The sequence below is a fragment of the Opisthocomus hoazin genome, chromosome 6 (assembly GCF_030867145.1).
Source record: "Opisthocomus hoazin isolate bOpiHoa1 chromosome 6, bOpiHoa1.hap1, whole genome shotgun sequence".
NCBI classification, from domain to species: domain Eukaryota; kingdom Metazoa; phylum Chordata; class Aves; order Opisthocomiformes; family Opisthocomidae; genus Opisthocomus; species Opisthocomus hoazin.
Window position 1 is genome coordinate 65,998,684 of NC_134419.1, and position 18,229 is coordinate 66,016,912.

At 54.1% G+C, this 18,229-nt stretch overlaps 2 protein-coding genes across 2 annotated transcripts; both read right to left on the reverse strand.

Annotated features, from left to right (window-relative positions):
- Window positions 1–1,923: 1,923 nt before the first annotated feature.
- CALHM2 (calcium homeostasis modulator family member 2) lies at window positions 1,924–6,942 on the reverse strand. The gene is made up of 3 exons (XM_009942047.2): window positions 6,795–6,942; window positions 3,966–4,938; window positions 1,924–3,882 (listed from the first exon to the last, which is right to left on the reverse strand). Exons 2-3 carry the CDS (start codon window positions 4,506–4,508, stop codon window positions 3,466–3,468), a joined length of 960 nt encoding a protein of 319 aa, XP_009940349.2. The 5' UTR covers window positions 4,509–4,938; window positions 6,795–6,942; the 3' UTR covers window positions 1,924–3,465.
- Window positions 6,943–10,087: 3,145 nt separating this feature from the next.
- CALHM1 (calcium homeostasis modulator 1) lies at window positions 10,088–12,542 on the reverse strand. Its single transcript, XM_009942298.2, has 2 exons — window positions 11,994–12,542; window positions 10,088–10,555 (listed from the first exon to the last, which is right to left on the reverse strand). Exons 1-2 carry the CDS (start codon window positions 12,540–12,542, stop codon window positions 10,088–10,090), a joined length of 1,017 nt encoding a protein of 338 aa, XP_009940600.2.
- Window positions 12,543–18,229: the final 5,687 nt, after the last annotated feature.

Below are 18,229 nucleotides of genomic sequence, written 5' to 3' on the forward strand. Positions count from 1 at the left end.
GCAAGGGGAAAAGCGGGGTGTGCAAACAGGTGTGATTATCCAGTGTAGGCGCTGGTGAGTGTGTGTCCAGCTTTGAAATACCAAATTTGAAGAATCTTACTTGTAGGTACTCTGAACTCAAAACTGGAGCTCTGCAGGACCCAGCTCTTTTGCGTCTGTGAATGCCCAGTGTTGGCAAGGCTGAATAATTCACCATTTAATTCATTCCCAAGTCTGTTGGGATCCAGAAACAAGTCATTTCACTTCTTACCCCCAGGGAGAGCAGGATGCTGTGCTCGGATTTTGCTTAGTGCTCTTCTAGAGGAGGAGACTGCTTGTAACATCCAGTAGCAGCTGCTGCTTTTTTTAAGAACACAGCTGCAATGGTGGTGCATTTTTCTTTTGGATTAATTAGTTACATAATAGAATACGTAAATAAGCATTTCAGTAGAAACCAAGATCCCTTTGAGGTATTGTTTCTTCTTGACTACTGGGGCTATTATAGTCTTTACAGTAGTCAGCAGGGAAAATGAAAGACGTGTGTGTAACTCTCCATACTGGAGGAGCCTGGTTTGAACCCATCTTGCTGCTGGAAGGTGTGCTGTAACTGGAAACCTGTAGGCTGCTCTGCAGTGGGATGGTTTTCTGCCTCTGGAGGAAACAGAGTGTGAGCTCGCAGTCTGTGTGATCTGGCACGTTGGGAAGACGGGCAGCTCGATTTCTCTCTTGGCATTTTGGTGTGAAGCCTAGCTGGTTGCTTGTGCTGGTGTGTAAAACCACGTGGGTTAATGTCCCTCTGCTCAGCATCGTCACTGGTGGCAGGTGAGCGACAGGGACAGCAGGGATGTTGGTGAAGGTGCTGATGGGCTGTGAGGGCCAGAAGCCCACGGCTGTCTCAGCAGGGGCCCTGCTTAGGGCAGCAGAGGAGAGGAGGAAAAAAGAATCCCTTCAATTGCAAACAAGTATTTCTGAGTGCAGTGGCTTGCTCCACTCCCCACTGTCAGCTGTCCACTCAAACATGCCTCTCCAACAAGAGGGAGGGAAAAGCAGACAAGCTGGACAAGCCCCTAGCCCATCCCAGCACATGGACAGTGTCTGGAGTTCATGGAGAAGGGAAGGGAGGTAAACGGAGCAGAAGCTGGTTTGTGCTCATGGTTTATTCCTGGGATAAACAAATCCATTCACAAGCATTATGTGTCTTGGCCCTTTCCTTCAAAGGAGGGAAGGGGAGGAGAAGGAACTGGAGGTGGTTCAAAGGAACAACTAGGACTATCAAGGAGGAAGGCAGGGGAAGTAAGGGAAGCAAGAGGAATGCTGCTTTGTTTCAGCAAGTTACCTTGCATCTGCTGACCTGCGTGCGGGGGTGGCATATGTGTCTGCGTGTTTGCACTTGAGGGCCAATGAGAAGAAATGCAAACGAACTGTCTTTCATCTCAAACTGATGCAATTTCATTTAACTGGCATCTGATTGTTCCTGCAGATTAGTTGGTGGTGAGGCTGGGAGCCAAGCCTTCTCACAAATCAAGGCAAATCTGTAGAGAAGCTGAACAGGGATCCTGGGATGCCTTGCCAATTAAGTGGTGTTCCAGCCTCTTTATGCGAGGGAATACCCTCCATCTCTTTCTTGCAAGGGGACATATTTGTAAAAACGTTTCTAAATACATTTTCTATCCTTTGCTGCAGTTGTGTATCCCGATGTACAAGATCTGTGCTACTCGTTGCAAGGATAACTAAAAATCAGTGTTTCTAACTTGTGATACATGGTAATACTTTAAAACTTTGCATCCTGGAGTCATCTGGATAGGAGAGGATCTGAAAGTTTAATAGAAAGAAAAAATAAGTTCCTAGTCCTTGGGTTCAAAGAGAATGTTAAAATATGTTTCTTGTGCCCCCCTGAAAAAAACTCAAAGGCAATGAAAAATACTTAATAATTTATTTCAAATCTCTTTGTGTGTAAGCCCCTCTGACTTCTGTGGGTTTGAGTAAATTTTTGAACAATTTAAGGCTTTTCAATAAACAGCACAGTGTAAAAGAAAGTTGTACCTATAAAGAAATGGTGCAAGCAGGAAAAACACACTTCGCTGTCCTGCCAACTCTTGAAACTGTTGGGTACATAGGGCTGATCCTTGGGAGAAAAGGGACTGCGCGGTGCCTGCAGAGCAGCCTTGAAGCCATAGTCAGCACAGCATTGTGGTGAGGGAGGTAATTTTACACCTTTCTGGCTTTGCTTTCTCAGAGTATGGCCATGTCCATAAAAGAGACCCTCTGCTGCAGGGACCATTTAAGGCAGTGGAAAGAATTTGAGGAAGTTCAGTGGCAGAAAGGTAGGGAGAGGGCTGCTGCTCCCATCCCATTCCTATTGTCCCTGGTCACCGCAGGGCTGCAGTCCCACTGCAGCAGATGGGTGTGTGTAATGTGGTTGGTCTTTTGGCTGGCAACTTTCTCACCCCCTTTCCCTGGGAGAGAGATGCTCCATTAATACAGCTAACTAACAATATATACACTGTATACATATATATATATATGTATATATACATATATGTAAAACTAATTCTGGCTGAGGTCTTGCTGCAGCTCGCAACCCAAACAAGCAGGCGTCTCACCCGATGGTTGGATAAGAAATGCAATGAGCTGCATACAGCGGTGTGGCTTGCTGTGGGTACTGCTTCCTCCAGGCCTCTGCTGAGCCACCTCGCCTGAAAGCTATCCTGCTGATGGTGCAGTCTTCTGGGTTTATAAACTCATGGCTGTGTCCCTTTGGGCTCATTAGAAGTTGCCAGACACTTCAGTAAGAACAAAGGGGGTCTGGTGTCCTATCCAAATTCCAACCTGGTACACAGAGTGCCTTTCTGAATACCAGGAATATCGGTGATTCCTCCCGCCTTAGTCTCTCAGTTATTTAGCGTGCTGCTGTACTACTGACCTGTTCCTTCCTAGGTGCTATTGCATCCCCTTTACCACAGGAATTTACCCACTGCTTCTCTCTTTTCCCTGCGCCGTGAAGTCTGAAGTGCTCCAGGACCTGCCTGCTTAACAGGCACTGCACAACAGCATAAGATGATACTGATGTCCATAAAACAGGTCAGTGTGCAGCGTGGCTGAGGCTAACCCTGCTGTGGGGAAGATGGCTGGGACTGCAGGAGTCACGGTTAGAAATGGCGTGCACACCTCTCGCTCCCTTGGGTTTCTGCTGGTGCATTAGACGGCAGGGTGCCCTGGCAGCCCAGAGGCAAGGTGTGTGTCTGCTCTTTCCTTCCCTCCCCTCGTCTCTCTGGGAGCAGCAGTGAGGTGGTTGTCTCCAAAGGAGGAGTTCCCCAGCTCAGTGTATTGCTTATCAGTCTCTGCCTTGAGGCTGTTGATCCCTATTTACCCACTGAGAGAAGTAATCCTGCTGGGAGGAATATTCCCAGTGAATCCCTCAGCCGTGCACTGACAGTGAAGGGCCTGCCAGGTGGTCTGGGGAACCGCTTCCAGCACCTCTCTGTCTTAGGAAGCCAAAAAGAGCATTTCGTGGCCTTCTGGGCTTGGGCCATTCCCTTCCACCCCTTTGGCCCATTTGTGGAGCCGGCTGTAGAGGGGGAAGCCCTTGTTCTCCCGGTAGATGTAGACGCCTGTTATGGCGTTCCACTGGGGGCTCGGCTGGACGCCCTCCACCGGGAACTCCTGCACCAGCTCCTTCTCCTCCTTGTCCAGCGCCACGAAGCCGAAGAATTGCTTCACATTTGTGGCTGCCAGGATCCTGGAGTGGACCTCGGCCGTGCGTCGGAAGAGCTTGTCCTCATTGGAGCGGTACTGGGCCCAGTAAGCCTCCTGCCGGTAGCTCAGCGGTGAGCAGCAGTGCTTCAGGCACTTGGTGAGGAAAACCAAGACCGCAACGATGCCGATGAGCAGCCAGCCGAAAAGCTGAGAGAGAAGAGAGAGGCTGCGTTAGGACATGGCAAGGTGGTCTTACCCACTCCGTGTGGCTTTCTCGTTGGCGTGCCTACCTGGGACTCGTATCTCAGCCTCCGCGTCACCTCGTCCCTGAACTTGGTGAGGTTCGCCGGCACATCTTTACAGGGGAACCTGGACAGCACCTCGGCCCCATACTCTGCTGGGAACTTGTCCAGGGAGGACGGCCTGACAAACTCACTGAGGGCGCAAATGTAAGCCTCGCCACGCAGCAGTGAGATGACTGACCAGGTGACGGGCGCCACGGCTGCCCGGCCCATGATGGAGCCAAAGAGGAGGAAGGTGGCAGCAGCAGAGAAGTTCTTGATGCCGCGTTTGTGGCACTCTGCCACCAGGTTCCAGGTGTGGTTATTCCAGATGACACCGATGAGGAAGAGGGCCAGGGCTGGCACACCGATGGCGGCTAGCCCGTAGATGTAGTTGCGGGCAGGGGAGCAGGGGCAGTTGAAGGCGACGACCGAGAAGAGCTCCTCGCTGCCTACCGTGCCCAGGGCCACCAGACCATTGAAGATCATCACGTCTTTGCTCTTGAAGAACAAGGAGAGGAAGCGGAAGTTCTCGGCGATGAGGGCAGCCATCTTGTCCTGGGGGCACGAGGAGGTGTGTACTGCAGCGGGGGCCCGTGCTGGCCCACCTTCCAACACCAAGGGACACACAGATGGGGCGTGAAATGGCCTTGGGCCAGCTGACGTGCAAGGGGCTGCTCCAGGAGCGCGATGCCTTCACTGCTGTCCCTTCCTCCTGCCTCTGGAGCTGGTTGCTGGCACCAGGGATACTTCAAAAGGGGCTGAAGAGGGATTCAGTCTAAGCAGTGAGGGAGATCTCGGTCATTTCAGTTTCCCACTAAACTCTCCAAAAGTGTTTCTGCAGCGAAGATTACCAACGGGACAGCTGTTTCTGCCCTGTCATTTGCATGTTTGTTGTCTTTCCTTCTCTTTGGTTTTAGTCACCTCCCGCAGAGCCAATTACTGTCAGCGTCGCTGCCGGACGCTTGATGATCTCTCAGGCCTGCAACGAAGTAGGACGCCGTGTTACTGGGGAAACTGGACCCGAGCACTGGTGCTGGGATGCGTCCCCAGCCCTGCCGCTGACTCACGCTTAGCCCAGGTGTACATGGCATGTGTGTGCCGGTGCTGCACTGCCTTGAAGGTGCTGTGTGTGGCTTTTACCTCCCTCCTTTGGCCTGATGAGTTAATATTTAGTAACAGGCAAAGGTATGTCAGGGAAGCAGCAAGAGATGCTGCGAGATGGCCCAGCAGGTTTGGGGGCAGGGAGATGGAGAGGACCAGGCAGGAGCAGCCTCCACTGACAGGGCTGAGGGGGTGATCAGGGCCTGTTGCAATCAGCAAGAGAAGATAATTCCTGGGAAAGCAGAGCTTATCTTGATGACCCAGGATACAAGCACCAAATGCTGATAGAGCTGTCACCAATTATGCAGGAGTTTTTGTTAGGAGTGGGTGTGGCAGGATGATCTCCTTCTCTCCCACAGCTGGTTGACATACCCACAGTCCCTGTGCTGGCCTGTAGTCCTGGCTTAGCCTCTAACCGCTGGCCTGAAACTGAGCCCCTCAACCTGCACACCTCCATGCCAGAGATGCACTTCACTGCCCTTCACCTGTGCGGCTTCTCCGGCCCCTTCTACCAGCATGACACTGGTTTTACTGGGATGCCCACCCCACTGGCAGAGCTGGCCCTTGGCTGCGCAGACCGCAGGCACTCGGGACCAAGTTGGGGAAAGCATGTGCCCTGCTGTTTTTGAAGGACAGGGAAATAACTGTGGAGTGTATCCATGCCCTCCGCAGCGATGCCCATTCCCCCCTGCCACTTGCAAGCTGCATTTAAATAATTTTGTAGTTGCCTTTCCATCTGTGCTGTAGCCTTACAGGGTTTCACCTCGGGAAGCCCCAAGCGCCTTGCTAGCTCTGGCCTCAGGGGAACTGCTCTCCCCGGGCTTTGCTGGAGACAAGAAGGACCTGGGTGCCCGCCTAACCGTTCCTGCCAGCTTGCACCGTGCTGGCAGCATCAGCGCACACCCGGGGCTCCCGGGGAGCCCTGGCCCGCAGCAGGGCTGCCCTGAAACCTGCTCCCGTGCCGGCATCTCCCAGCCGGTGTGTGCGGAGCAAGGCTTCCCCAGGCCAGCCCTGCCGGTGGGGAAAAGGCTACGGGGACATTTGTGCAGCGGAGACAGAGGTGCCTTAATCCTTATGGTCTCTTGTACAAGGCTTGCTCATGCACTGTGCTTTAAATCACTCCTGTGCCTCGGTTCATCTGCTGCCCCACCAAGTCCTGTTTTACCCCCTTCCTCCATGAGGCAGTGGAGAGGAAGGGGGGCAGAAATTTGGACTCGGTTCCCTGCTGTGCCTGACCCATGGCAACCCCTTTAAAGTCACGCGTGATAGCTCCGAGTTCAAACACAAACTGCCTTAATGTCTTCCTGCATCTTCCTAGTTTGCCACGTGCAAAGCTCCCTCGGCAAAGGAGACAGATGGGTTGAGATCTGCAGTGCCGTGACGGGGACCAGGCCCCCAGCTCCGGCTGCCGACCTTGGGGGTACCCTGCATCTGCGGCCAGACGCTGAGCCTGCAAACTTGTTCCAGTGCGTGGAGTTCAAAACCCTGCTACCAGAGCTACCAGCGAGTAGCCCGGATAAACAAGGCCCTGCGGCCTTCCCGACTGTGCCTGGCAACCGGCAAAGCGAAAAGCAGAGGAGCTGGCAGGGGGGAGTGTGCCATTTTGGGGGAGTTACCCTTCCTCTGCCTGGGGGTTACAGTGCGTGTCCAGGGGGCGTAGAAGGGGAAAAGGTCTTTGTAGCAGATCTGTTTTTAGCAGCCGCATGAAAGCAAGAAAAAAATGAAGTCACTTACTTGAGAAGTTGTTGAAACCAGTTCTGGATCTTTCTCGGCTCCCCGTGTGGTTTTTGCCTGGGCTCTGGCTGTGGGGGGCTCCTGGCAGCACGGGGCTGTGCAGGAGTGGGGATGTGGTGGAGGCCAGGCTGATGGGCGAAGCGAAAGCTGATTAAAAACAGCAGTAAGAGTTTGTCAGCTTCCTTTTTCAGTCTGCAACGTGCCCTCGGCAGTCGGCTTTGGGGAGGAGGGAGGAGGGTGTTCGCGGGCCCTGCGCTTGGGTGGGGCAAAGAGCAGGCGCTTGGCTTCTGCGGGGCGCAAGGCTGAGGTTGTGCCTTTAAAAAGAAAAAAAAAAGGGGGGGGGAAGGAAATGCTGAGAATGAGTCACTGGAAAAAACACATAGTCCTTTTTCAGACCCACGATGCAGCTGTGCAAAGGCTGGCTGGGACGGTTTGCCTGGAGGACGGGAGCAATGGGGTGCCTTGCCGGGGTGCACAGGGAAAATGCTGGAGCCCCCCAGCCTGGGGGTTGGCCGCAGCCCCCGTGGTCCCCAGGGGATGCAGTCGTGCATGGGAAAAGCCCTTGGCCCACGTGGAGGGGTACGAACTGCTGCTTTTGTGCATGGGAGCCGCTGAGCCAGCGAGGAAGACGCCAGCCTGGCTAGGTTTTGGGGAGAAGCAGGAACCCGCCGTCGCAAGCTCTGCGGGGCGGCCAGGGTCTTCTTCCCGCTGCCTGGGACGGAGCGGCGAGGCTGCTGCGAGGGGCGGTGGGGCTGAGCGGGGCCGGGAGCAGCCCGCGATTTGGCGAGCGCAGTGCGTTCCTGCTTAGCTCGGCTTTTCCGCGGAGTGATGCCTGCGAGGCAGCCGAGGACGCCTCGCTTTCTCCTTGAGTCGCTTCCTGCTCTCTGCCATCTGTCCCTCAGCTCCAGCTCCCGCCCAGCCTGTTGCAGAGGCCGGAGGCCTTCATCTTCCTTCCCCCATCTTCCTCGTCACCACGTCCCCGGGCTTAAACTCAGCCCTCCCCAGAGGATATCTTCAGCACAGACAAATATTCAGCAACACCCACGTTCCCCTCTGCACGGAGCACAGCTGGGCTCAGCCCAGCGTTGGCAGTTCAACCGGGATTTCTGGACCGAGTCTTCTTTCTTACCCCCAGATCTGGGGTCCCTGGGTGGGTTTTTTTGGGGTTCCCGGGTGTCTGGGTGCAGTGCACGCCTTGGCACTCGCACACCTCCGTGCCCGCTGGCTTGGCTGGGGGTCCTGGGGCTTGCTCCACGCGCGGGGGGCTGCTGCGAACCAGGCTCAGTGCCAGGACCCCAGCCCGGCTGAAATCGCAGGGACACGTCGGGTTCCGTAGCGAGGGGTCCCCTCCTGAAGGTGATGAATGATGTCCCCAAAGTCCAGCACAGAGAGGACATCATGCCTGCTCTGTGGGGACTCTCTGCAACTGCTGAAATTGCTGCATGAGCTCTGATCCTAAAAATCTAAATTAAAGTGCAAAAGCTTCTCTTTGCAAATGCACACTGGTTTTTCGGTATCTCCGTGGAGCCCGCCAGCCCTGCGTGCTGCTCGCAGCTGTGGGGCTCAGCGTGCCTTTCTCGGTGAGCCATTGGCAGTGCTGAACTGCAAATAATAGGAGTGGAGACCGCCTTTATCTTTTAATCTCCTTTGCTTTGTAAATCAGGTTTTGTGCCTATTAATTTCTGGGCAGGTGCCTTAATTAAAGTTTGGGGTGTGAAGATTAATGATAAATCTGTGTCATGCTCCTTTCTCCTGGGAGTCAGCCAGATTCTACCTGCCCTTGACTACTGGTTTGCTAAGGCTCTCTCACAGCAGCTCGGAGAATTTCCTTGTCATTTTGGTCCTTTGTTCTCCTCTCCCCACAGCCTCTGTGGAGTTACACACCGATAATTAAGGTTTATGCAAATGACAGTCACCTCATTTGCCAGCCAGCCAGAAGAAGGTGGTTTGAACAAGAATGTGGCAGCAGCAATTTCAAGGGGATGAGCATTTCAGAAGGGATGTGGCAGGGTTAAAACTAATCTCTCAAAAGGGGTTTTCCTTCTGTCTATTGGTAATAAAATCAGGGCCACTGGGGAACATGCTTCCGGGCTGCGATTTCCATAGCCACCTTGAGGGCTTGCATCGCGTCATCCTCAGTTTCTATGGAAATGGTCAGCCACCTGGTATTGCGTAGGGTTAGTGGTGCCTCCCAGGCTTCTCCTCCGAGGGCCAGGGCTGGCTCACCGCTGGCCACCACACATGGCAGAACTCCCTGACCGGTGCAGCCTCAGCACCTCGGGCTTGGCCCGGGGCTGCCCCAGTTCTTTTTATTGTGTTCAAATAAAAGAAATGTCAACAGCTTTTGTAAATAGCTCTTAGAAATCCTTGTGCCTGAGCACAGAGCTTGAACAGTAAGCCCGAATTATTTATTTCGCTCCTCAAACAAACACCGAGGCGGGGTTTTAACATCAATCTTTGTGTCAGGGAGGAATCCAGGTAAAATTGCAAGAACAGACTGTCCTGCAGCAGATTCGTGGCAAGGGGTTGGCCTTGCCCCCACCCTCTGTGGTGCTGAGTGATCCCTGCTCTCCGTGTCTAGACACCGCTTCAAGGAGCATCTCTGTGGGCTCCTCGTTGAATAGTACCCGTTACAGCCAACCACGCCATTCCCGTCACCTATAATGCAATATGGGATGCCCCTTCACTAGCTTATTGCTTGGGTAAAATTTATTTTAAAACTTCTCGTGGGCTGGAAGCTGTGTGTATCTGTGGGGATGTAGTGTGGACAGGGGAATGGGAAGATTTGGTGTTTCATGGCTTGGCGTGAGAACGGGGCCCCCCAGCTTGGTTCCCCATGAGGTGATTTGTAATACTGCCTGCACCCATGCGTGCTCCCCAGCGCTGAGCACATGATAAAAGAAGGGTGGTGGTGTCTGCCTCACCAACCGCCACGACACAAACCTGGTGGCTGGTGGCCTGGGACACACGGCGCGTCTGTCCGGCTGCCCCATCGCGCCCTTCAGCATCCCTGGGGCTTGTCCGCCATGGCCTCGGAGAGCTGCCCTGCTCGGCACAAAACTCCTTGCCTGAATTTCCAGCGCAGTAGGATTGGATGTGGGACCAGATGGGATCACACCGGGACTGTCGAGCCCTTTGGGTGCCCGTCCCCTTGCAGCCCCTGTGGCGCTGGCCCTCAGCCCTGCCCGGCTCAGACGCCCGCCTGTTCGCCCTCTCCGCAGCCCCTCTCCTGAGAGCCCGGCTCTGCCTCGGCGTAGCCCTGTGTCCCCTCACACCCAGCTGTCTGTGTCCCCTCACACCCAGCTGTAGTAGGCAGCCACCTCCTTTCGGGGCGCAGGGGGCTGTGTGGGGGGCTGCCCTTCCCCTGCCCACCCGTTGCCACTGGGGAGGGCAGGCGGGTGGAGCTGCAGCGGGGGCTTGCATCGGTGCCAGCTCTTCAGGGCCGTGTTCATGGTGCCCTGGTCAGTGATGCCCAGGAGCTTCTCGGCGGCTTCCCCCGCATCGGCGGGGGCTTTCCTGGGCGGGTGGCAGCGAGCGGCCTCCAGGTCGGTGCTCATGCCCTCGAAGAACTGCTGGATGCAGACCTTGGCAAAGCTCCTGGCGTGCTCCGTGCAGGTCTCGTCGAACAGCTTGCGCTCGATGTCGATGTAGTGGGACCAGTACCTGCTCTTCAAGAAGGCGGCTTGGGTGAAGCAGGGCCGGAGCGATCTGACCAAGAAAGCCAGCGTGGTCATCAGCAGCACAAAGCACCAGCCCAGAGCCTGCGGGGACAAGGGGGGAACCGGACCCATCAGGCAGGCAGAGCACGCGCCCAGCACTTCCCACCAGCTGGCAGCAGCCTCCCGTGCTGCCAACGAGCCTGGCTCCGCTTTGGGCTGTTTGACATTTGGCTGTGTTTACATTGTGAAGCTGGACGAGGAGACCCTGCCTATGTCCTGTGCCAGTCAGTGCATCTACACTGAAATTTTCTGCACCCACAGGCAGCACCTCTCTCCAAGTATGGCATCAGCAGGCCGTGCCCATAAATAACACCAGACCCAATCCTGCACCCAGCCCTCGGTCCTGCCTCTGATATGACCATGCCTCACGTGGGTCTGGGATGGTCTGCGTCCTCTGACTCGCAGCTAACGTCGTTCCAGATACTACCCGGGTTTATGCAGCTGTCTAACCCTTTTCCCGAGCTGTTGGACTGAGTAACATCTATCATGGATGAGTAACGGTGACAGACTCCCTTGTTCATGGGGTCTGACAGGAAGGGTGAGATGAGGGCAGAGCCAGGACGGGTCTGTCTTGTTCACCATCGGTCTCAGCTCAGGCTGCCGCCGGGCTGTGCAGGCAGAGCTCAGGAGGGTGAACCTTGCTCTAAATGCAGCCCCCTAAAAGTGCACCTGGGAGGGGGGTATCTGGGTGGCACCTCTTGTTTTGAAGCTCCCAGTGCTTCCTGGCGGCTGGGAGTTGGATTCTACTCAGGAAAATCTGCTTTGTGCCTTTGGTGAAGTCTCTGTGCCTCCATTTCTATTCTTAAATTGGGGATAATAATTTCTGTCTGCTCTAAGGAGGTCAGGGAGAGGAGCTGCTTTTAAACAGGAACACGTGAGTGACCAGAGTGGGTCAGACCATCCTGTCTCCAAGGCGGCCAGAAGCAGAGGGCTTGAGAGGAATCAAGCACAGGACAAGTGGTTAGTGGCACTTCTTCATTTGTGGTTCCCTGGGATGGTTCATAAACACATACTGGCTGTTTCATGCAAGCAGCAGAGGCGAGTGGCATAGGCAGTTATCAGCCCATCACTTGCACACGTTACATTGAGCAGCAAGAGCAACCATGGGCAACTGGTGGGTTACGGGAGGGGGTGACAGCCCACCAGCCAGGCAGTAACACCCATGTCAGGCCCTTCTGAACTTACCCTAAATGAATCTCTGCATGCAGCTTGACCGCGTATCGCTGCCCTGCGGCCTCAGGCTGCCCAGGCAGGAGCAGGGACCGAATTATCAGGACAACCTACAGCTTCAGTCTCTGCACCACACTGGAGGAGGCATAACTCCCTGTAGCTGAGTCTGAACACCTCATACCCCTGCGAAACTGCCAGACTCTCCTCCTGCAGCTTAATTTCAACAAGGAGATTCCCTTGAGGGAAGAGCTAAGACAGGCAGTGCCTAACCCTAAACCACCAGCGTGGGCACAGCCACGATGCCTCTTACCTGAGAGACGCAGCGCAGGTACCTGACGGCCACTTCATTGGCAATGAGCTCCTGTCCATCGTAGATCTCCTTGCAGGGGATGCGGGCAAGGACCTGCTTTATCTCCCCTGGGGAGAGGCCGGGGTGGCTGGCATTGCCCAGGGTCTCCACCGGCACCGAGGTGCAGAAGGCGCAGGTGATGCACTTGCCGTCCAGCAGCGTCACCGAGACCCAGACTGCCGGGGCGATCATAGCCCTCTGCGCCATGGAGCAGAACATGTAGCGCAGGACGGCCGGGTCCTTCCCTCGCTGGCCCTGCGGTCGCCTCCACTCCTCCGCCAGCATGGAGACGTTGTTGTTCAGCACGAAGCCCAGCAGGAACAGTATGAGGGGGGGCACCAGGAGGATGCCCAGCCCATAGGCCAGGTTGTAGTGTGGCAGGCAGGGGCAGTTGAAATCAAAGGCTGAGTACATCTGGGCGCTGGCGAGGGCCATGATCCCACAGATGCCGTTCATGAAGGACTCCTGGTTGGACTGTAGGAACTGGAAGACCATCCGAAACTTGTCCATCTTCCCTTGATCTGATTCCTCCCCCCACCAGGGTCCAAGTTGTGGCCTTGGTTTACTTCATTCTTCCAGCCCTCTGCTTCGAAGATGGGCATCAACAAGTCTCTGTGCAGTTCACCGATTCATTCATGCACTCTTACAGCCCCAATATTTAAAGCAGAAAATTAAAAACATTTTTTTCTGCTGATTTTGCTGCTTGCAAAAGTGTATACAGAGTTTGCTTCCTCCTGCTCTCCTTTGGGTCCATGGGATCTGGTTTGTTCCTGGTTTATTAAACCTGACTTAATTCTTCTCCACATCTCCATTTCCGCAGGCTCCCGGTCACTGGTCCCCTTGCCTGGAGGGTGCAGGTTTTACCATGGCTGTGCCCTCTCGAGAGCAATCTCTGCCCTGGGCAGAAAGGGGGGTTGGCTGGCTGGCCTCTGTGAACCTATTTGCAAATACGAGAGGTGGGTGCTCCTCCCAGGACGGAACGGGACGCCCCACCTCTGCGGTGCTGGCACACACGGAAAAGCACAGCACCAGAGCTTCCCTCTCCCTCTGCATCTGCATCGCCCAGCAGCCGTCTGATGCAAGCACGCCGTGGATCTGCCAGCCCCCTCCTCTGTACCTGCTTCACTGGGAAATGCCTTTTCTCTGTTTTATTCTGCAGAGCGAATACAAAAGGAAAGTTAGAGGAAGGAGGAATAAAGCTCTTGGTGCTCTGGGATGATGTATCTGTAGTGCCATGGTCTGTTACGGGCTCCTCTCCACCCTGTGAACGTCCTCTTTTCAGCCAGACTTACAAGAGGACACTTGTAGCTCCTTGGCTTTCACAGCGCTGTGCCCCTGGGGCTTGCTAAAATATCCTTCAAACCCTGGCTCACATGGTCTGCTGACATCCAGAGGCTCACGGTGCTTCTCCTGGCTTTAAGGCTGGAGAAAAACAGGCAGAGAAAGGAGAGATGGCTGCAGGGGCAGGGGCGCAGACGATGTACCCTGTTCCTCAGGCAGGTCCTGCCGAGAGCATCCGAGCCCTGGGTGCCTCTGCTTTCTCAGGAAGCGCTCCCTGCCCAGCAGAGCTCTCAGATTCAGGTTTTTCCCTGCGATTTGTTCTTTTTCATCCACTTCCAATGAGCATTTCTGAAGGGCTTGAGTGCACATTGCTCTGAAAGGCAGCTGTTTCTGAGCGACAGAGACAGAACGATTTTCTTGCGGCTGCCTTTTGTGAGTATAATCCCAGCCCCTTGATAAATTAGGGATATGCAGGAGTTAGGAATACAAGGAGGATGTGTACACCCTGCCAGCGACCTTCCTGGCCCAGGGGCAGCCGCTGTCCCCCGAGGGACCATGTTTCCCAGAGGTACCAGACTGCCTGCAGGCATGGACTGTGCAGAACCCTTCCCTGCCCATCATGCTGGTAGCTACCAGCAGCCCCGAGGGCTGAGGGTGCAGTGGGGCTGACGCTCCTCTGAAGATCACTCAAATCCTGCTGGGAAGGGCAGAGCAAGGGCTACCTGAGCCAGCAATGTACATCCGTTTAGCAGCAGAGGCCGGGGCTGGGATTGGGCCTTACGCCTCGACCAGAGGCTAGGTTGTCTGAGGGCATGTTTCCTATGTAACCAGTGCATGGTGCAGGGAGGACTGAGCTAGCCGGGTGATGGACTGGCTGCTACGCACAGCACGGGATTGCTGACGATTTAGCCGTGCCACTTTACCTGGCTTCAGGTACCAGCACCATTCAGTACCAACACCAGGTGATCTGGCCTCAAGCGGACCTGAATACCTGCATTGCCCTTCCCACTCTTTGCACACCAGGAGCAGCGCAGGCAGAGCCAGCTCAGGTCTCCAGTGGATGCGTTCTCAATGTTGATGCTGGGGTGCAAAGCTTCCCCGTCAGTTCCATCCCTCTCCCCTTTCCCAAGGGCACCGCTCAGTTCAGCTTGCCGCTGTCAGCTCTGCAGACCTGGGGGCTTTCTGGTGCAGAGATCTTGTGCGCGTTTGCCAGCACAAAGCCAACCAGACAGACTCCTCCCCAGCTTGCCAGAACTGAGACAAACACTGATGAGATGTGATATCTGTGGTTGGGCCAGGCTTGTCTCCTACAGCACAAACCTAAAAGATGTGGATTGTGTTGTTGTTGCTCTCCTGCATCTCTGTTCCCAGTTCACAAAGCAGCTTTGACGCACCACGATGCTCCCTGACACTAGCTGAAAGATGGGGAATACTGGGACTATGAGCGGCCACAAAACAGCTTGTTGCAGTGTTGACTACCTGCAGGGCGCTCAGTCCCTCTGGTCCTGGCACCATCTGTGCTGTTGACGTGGGTATCAAGATACACCTGCCTGTCTGGGCACCAGCACGGCTTCATTGGTGGCTGGGAGACACATTGCCAAGGCAACCTGGGCGTAGCTGTGTGGCATGAAGAGGTGCTTCTCCCCAAGGTTTTGCAGTGCCTCAGTACGGAGGTAGGAAACCAGGCCAGGCATTTTGACCATTAGTCAGCACTGCAGTTTCTGTCGTCTCGCCCCACACCAGCCCCGGGGCTCAGCTGGTAATGTCAAGTTCACCCTGAGATGCCACCACAGAGGTGAGCACAAAGCATCTGGGTAATACCTGGGCAGTCTTAGCTCTGCCTGCTGTGGAGAGGTTAATTGCATGATCTCATCAAACGGGAAGAGATTTGGCTGCATGAATATAGATGAGGCTTATTGTATTGCCAGCTACGAGCTCAGGGTGACTTCCCTGTTGACCTGGCGAGTGGCTTTTTGAAGGGCAGTTCACATCAAAGCCTGCATGAATCAACCTTGTAAAAAGCAGAAAGCTTTTTGATCTCCAGGAAAACTCTGCCTTTCATTAAACAGGAATGAGGGGCCTGAGCCTGCTTGGTGCACAGCGCTGGCCGTTCTCACTGAAGCCAACAATAAGTCAGTGGGATTCAAAACACAGCCCACAGAAGCCAGTGCCTGAGTCTTTCTGTGTTACTTTGTCAGGGAGGACCTTGCTTTGGTGAGCTTGCCAGTGATTCCTCCCACAATCCTGCCTGCTCATGCTTTGGAAACCAGGTCCTGGGAGACATGGTACATGTCCAAGTCCTCCCAGAGTGGGGTCCTGCACCTGGACACCAAGACAGACAGCAAGCCAGGGAGTTGGGGGGGCTTTGCATGTCCCAGTCGATGTAGGATATAGAGAGGAGGGACACGAAAATGATCACAATTCTGATCAGGAGAGTTTGGGAAGAGACTGGCGAAGTTGTCTTTGCAGTCAGCCCTGTTGTTTCACAGGCTGTTGGCAGGTGAGGACCCCTGAGCACGTCAGACATGTCTGTAGGTCAGACATCAGACCAGCCCTGAGAGACAGAGAGCTGCTAAAGCTTGTGAATGGCCCTCTCTGCTCCCGCTCCCACTCCCACAGGAGGGTACACACCTCTAGCAGAGCTGGTGGGAAGGGACCTCTGGAGAGTATCTGGCCCATGCCCCCTGCCCAAAGCATGCTCAGGGACACATCTGATAGGGTTGTGAATACCTCCATGGATAGAGATGCCACAGTCTCTCTGGGCAGCCTGTTGCATCAACCTCAAAGTAAATAAGTGCTTTCTGCTGTTTAAATGCAATTTCTTGCATTTTGGGTTTGTGCCTGTTGCCTCTTGACCCATCATGGGGTGCCACAGACCACTTTCTGCAATGGAAAAGAGTTCTCTTGCTTCAAAGGAGAAGACAGCATGGGACTTGGGGAGGCTGGGAGGGACGAACACTCACAGCCCTGTCCAACTGGAGCTATTCCGTGACCAGATGGCCCTCCCAGCAGTGTGTGAGCCTTTGTAGACCTGCAGAAGTCTATGGCAGTGCCCTTAAATCCTCTGTTTTTTTCCCTCCTGATACAGATAACAAAACTGTTCCTCTTCCCCTTTTTTGCATTTCGTATTTTGTGGCCACTCTGGGATGACTTAAAACTTGAGAACATGGAAAGCAGCATGCAAAGCGGAGCTGGGACCTCTGCTTTCAGCTGGTTAGGAAAATAGCTGATTTGACTAGTGTGGAGTGGTGAGTCCGAACTGAGTCTCAGCCTGAGATTTGTGATGTCGTGTCCCATAAAAGTAAACTGGAGATGAAATTCAAAGCACAATGCTGTTTTCAAAAGAGAGCTCAAAATCTCCCTGGACCTAAAGAGCTCCTGGTGGGAAGATTGCTGTGTTATTCCCAACCGGCACTGGCCACAGCTGGCTTTGTGCCCTCTCTGAGCACGTCCAGGAGAGCTCAGGGATTCAGCCAGAGCTGATTTTGCTGTGCAGATAAGAAAAGCTCTTCAGCCCATCTCTCTGCACCCTGCGGCTCTCACCGGGCCTCAGCTGGCAGAGGGGTGCAGCTGCCCGTGGGTGGGCCATGCAGTTATTTGGCCTCCCTCTGTTTTGCCAAGCATCTCTTCCCTCCCTGACCCTGGGCACACAAATGTCCTGGGGAGGAGGTGACCCACCTCCCAGCAGCTGGACGAGTGAACTTGGGGGATTAATATGTATTTTCAATTCGACCCTTCGTTTTTGATTTAGTCACAAAGTGGTGACAAGTTTCTTTGCCCCTTTTCCACCCTCTTCTTTCTTCCTGGAAGCTTCGTTTAACCCCATCAGTCCATGCGCGGCAGAGGAGATGTTTCTTCTGCACCCCCTCTCCTCACAGCCCCTCCACCTTGCCCCCCTCACTCCCAGTGACAAAGTGGGCATCAGTGAGAGCCTCAGCCTGGAGGAATATATGTGTGCACGCTGGGTTCATTTGCAGTAAAGAGTTTAATGCATCCAAGCAGCAATTCTGGGCAGAAATATCAGTCAAACTGGCACTGTGGTTGGCACCATCTACAACAGGGGCTGGTAAAAGGCAGATAAGAAAGTAATTAGCGTTAGAGACCCAGGGTTATGGTTACATTCAAACAATTTTGAAACTAAGGATGGAAATGCCCAGCTAGGTGATGCAAGGATGATCCTCTGGATAGATCGGTTTGTACCGAAGTCTAGCAGGGGAGTGTTTAAAAATGTGTCTTCAGACTTCTCAAGCAGAGTCAGCGTGTCCTTTCCATGGCCGAAAGCCAGTGCGTAGAGCAGCCACCTGAACCCCAGTACAGCCCCATAGCTCTGAATATGTTAAGCAAAACCTCCGTCTCCTTTTCCTTCTGCATATCTAATCCAATCCAGGGATGCTTATCCAGAGGTAACTTCAATTAAATTTATGCTGCTCCATGAATTTCAGTGTGTTGCCATATTTTGTTTTGAAAATGCATGGAAGTATTGACGGGTTGTTAGAGGGAGGCTGAACAGTTTGGCAGCTGGGCTGGGGGCAGCCAGAGCTCTCAGCAGATGGGAAGACGTAGGAGGTGGTTTTGCCTTTTTGAGTAAACATGTTGGTGTGGTACTAAAGGAGTTGCCAATGAAACCATTTCAGTGTCAGCACTGCTAACTCTCTGAACCAGGTTTCACTGAAATGGGCAGGAGCTCCTCACACCTCTGCGAAGCTGTTGCTCCAGTTGGTTTGCATACACAGCCCGATGTTGCTGCCTTGGTTAAATCCTTCCTCGAGCCAGAATGGTTTTATCACAACTGTAAGGAGCTGCAAACTCTTTAATATGACAAAAGTGCTACGAGAATTGCTTGGCCTGTGTGTCATTAATAGTGACTGAGTCTGGGACCTTTGCATCTTCAGAACTAGTTTATTTCGGAGGTTTTG

Bases quoted from the DNA above. Each gene is read 5' to 3' on its own strand.
- CALHM2 (XM_009942047.2), bottom strand. From the start codon at position 4,508: ATGGCTGCCCTCATCGCCGAGAACTTCCGCTTCCTCTCCTTGTTCTTC. The intron at 3,883-3,965 runs GTAGGCACGCCA...CTTCTCTCTCAG, and splicing joins GGCTGAGATACGAGTCCCAG to CTTTTCGGCTGGCTGCTCAT.
- CALHM1 (XM_009942298.2), bottom strand. From the start codon at position 12,542: ATGGACAAGTTTCGGATGGTCTTCCAGTTCCTACAGTCCAACCAGGAG. The intron at 10,556-11,993 runs GTAAGAGGCATC...TTGTCCCCGCAG, and splicing joins ACCTGCGCTGCGTCTCTCAG to GCTCTGGGCTGGTGCTTTGT.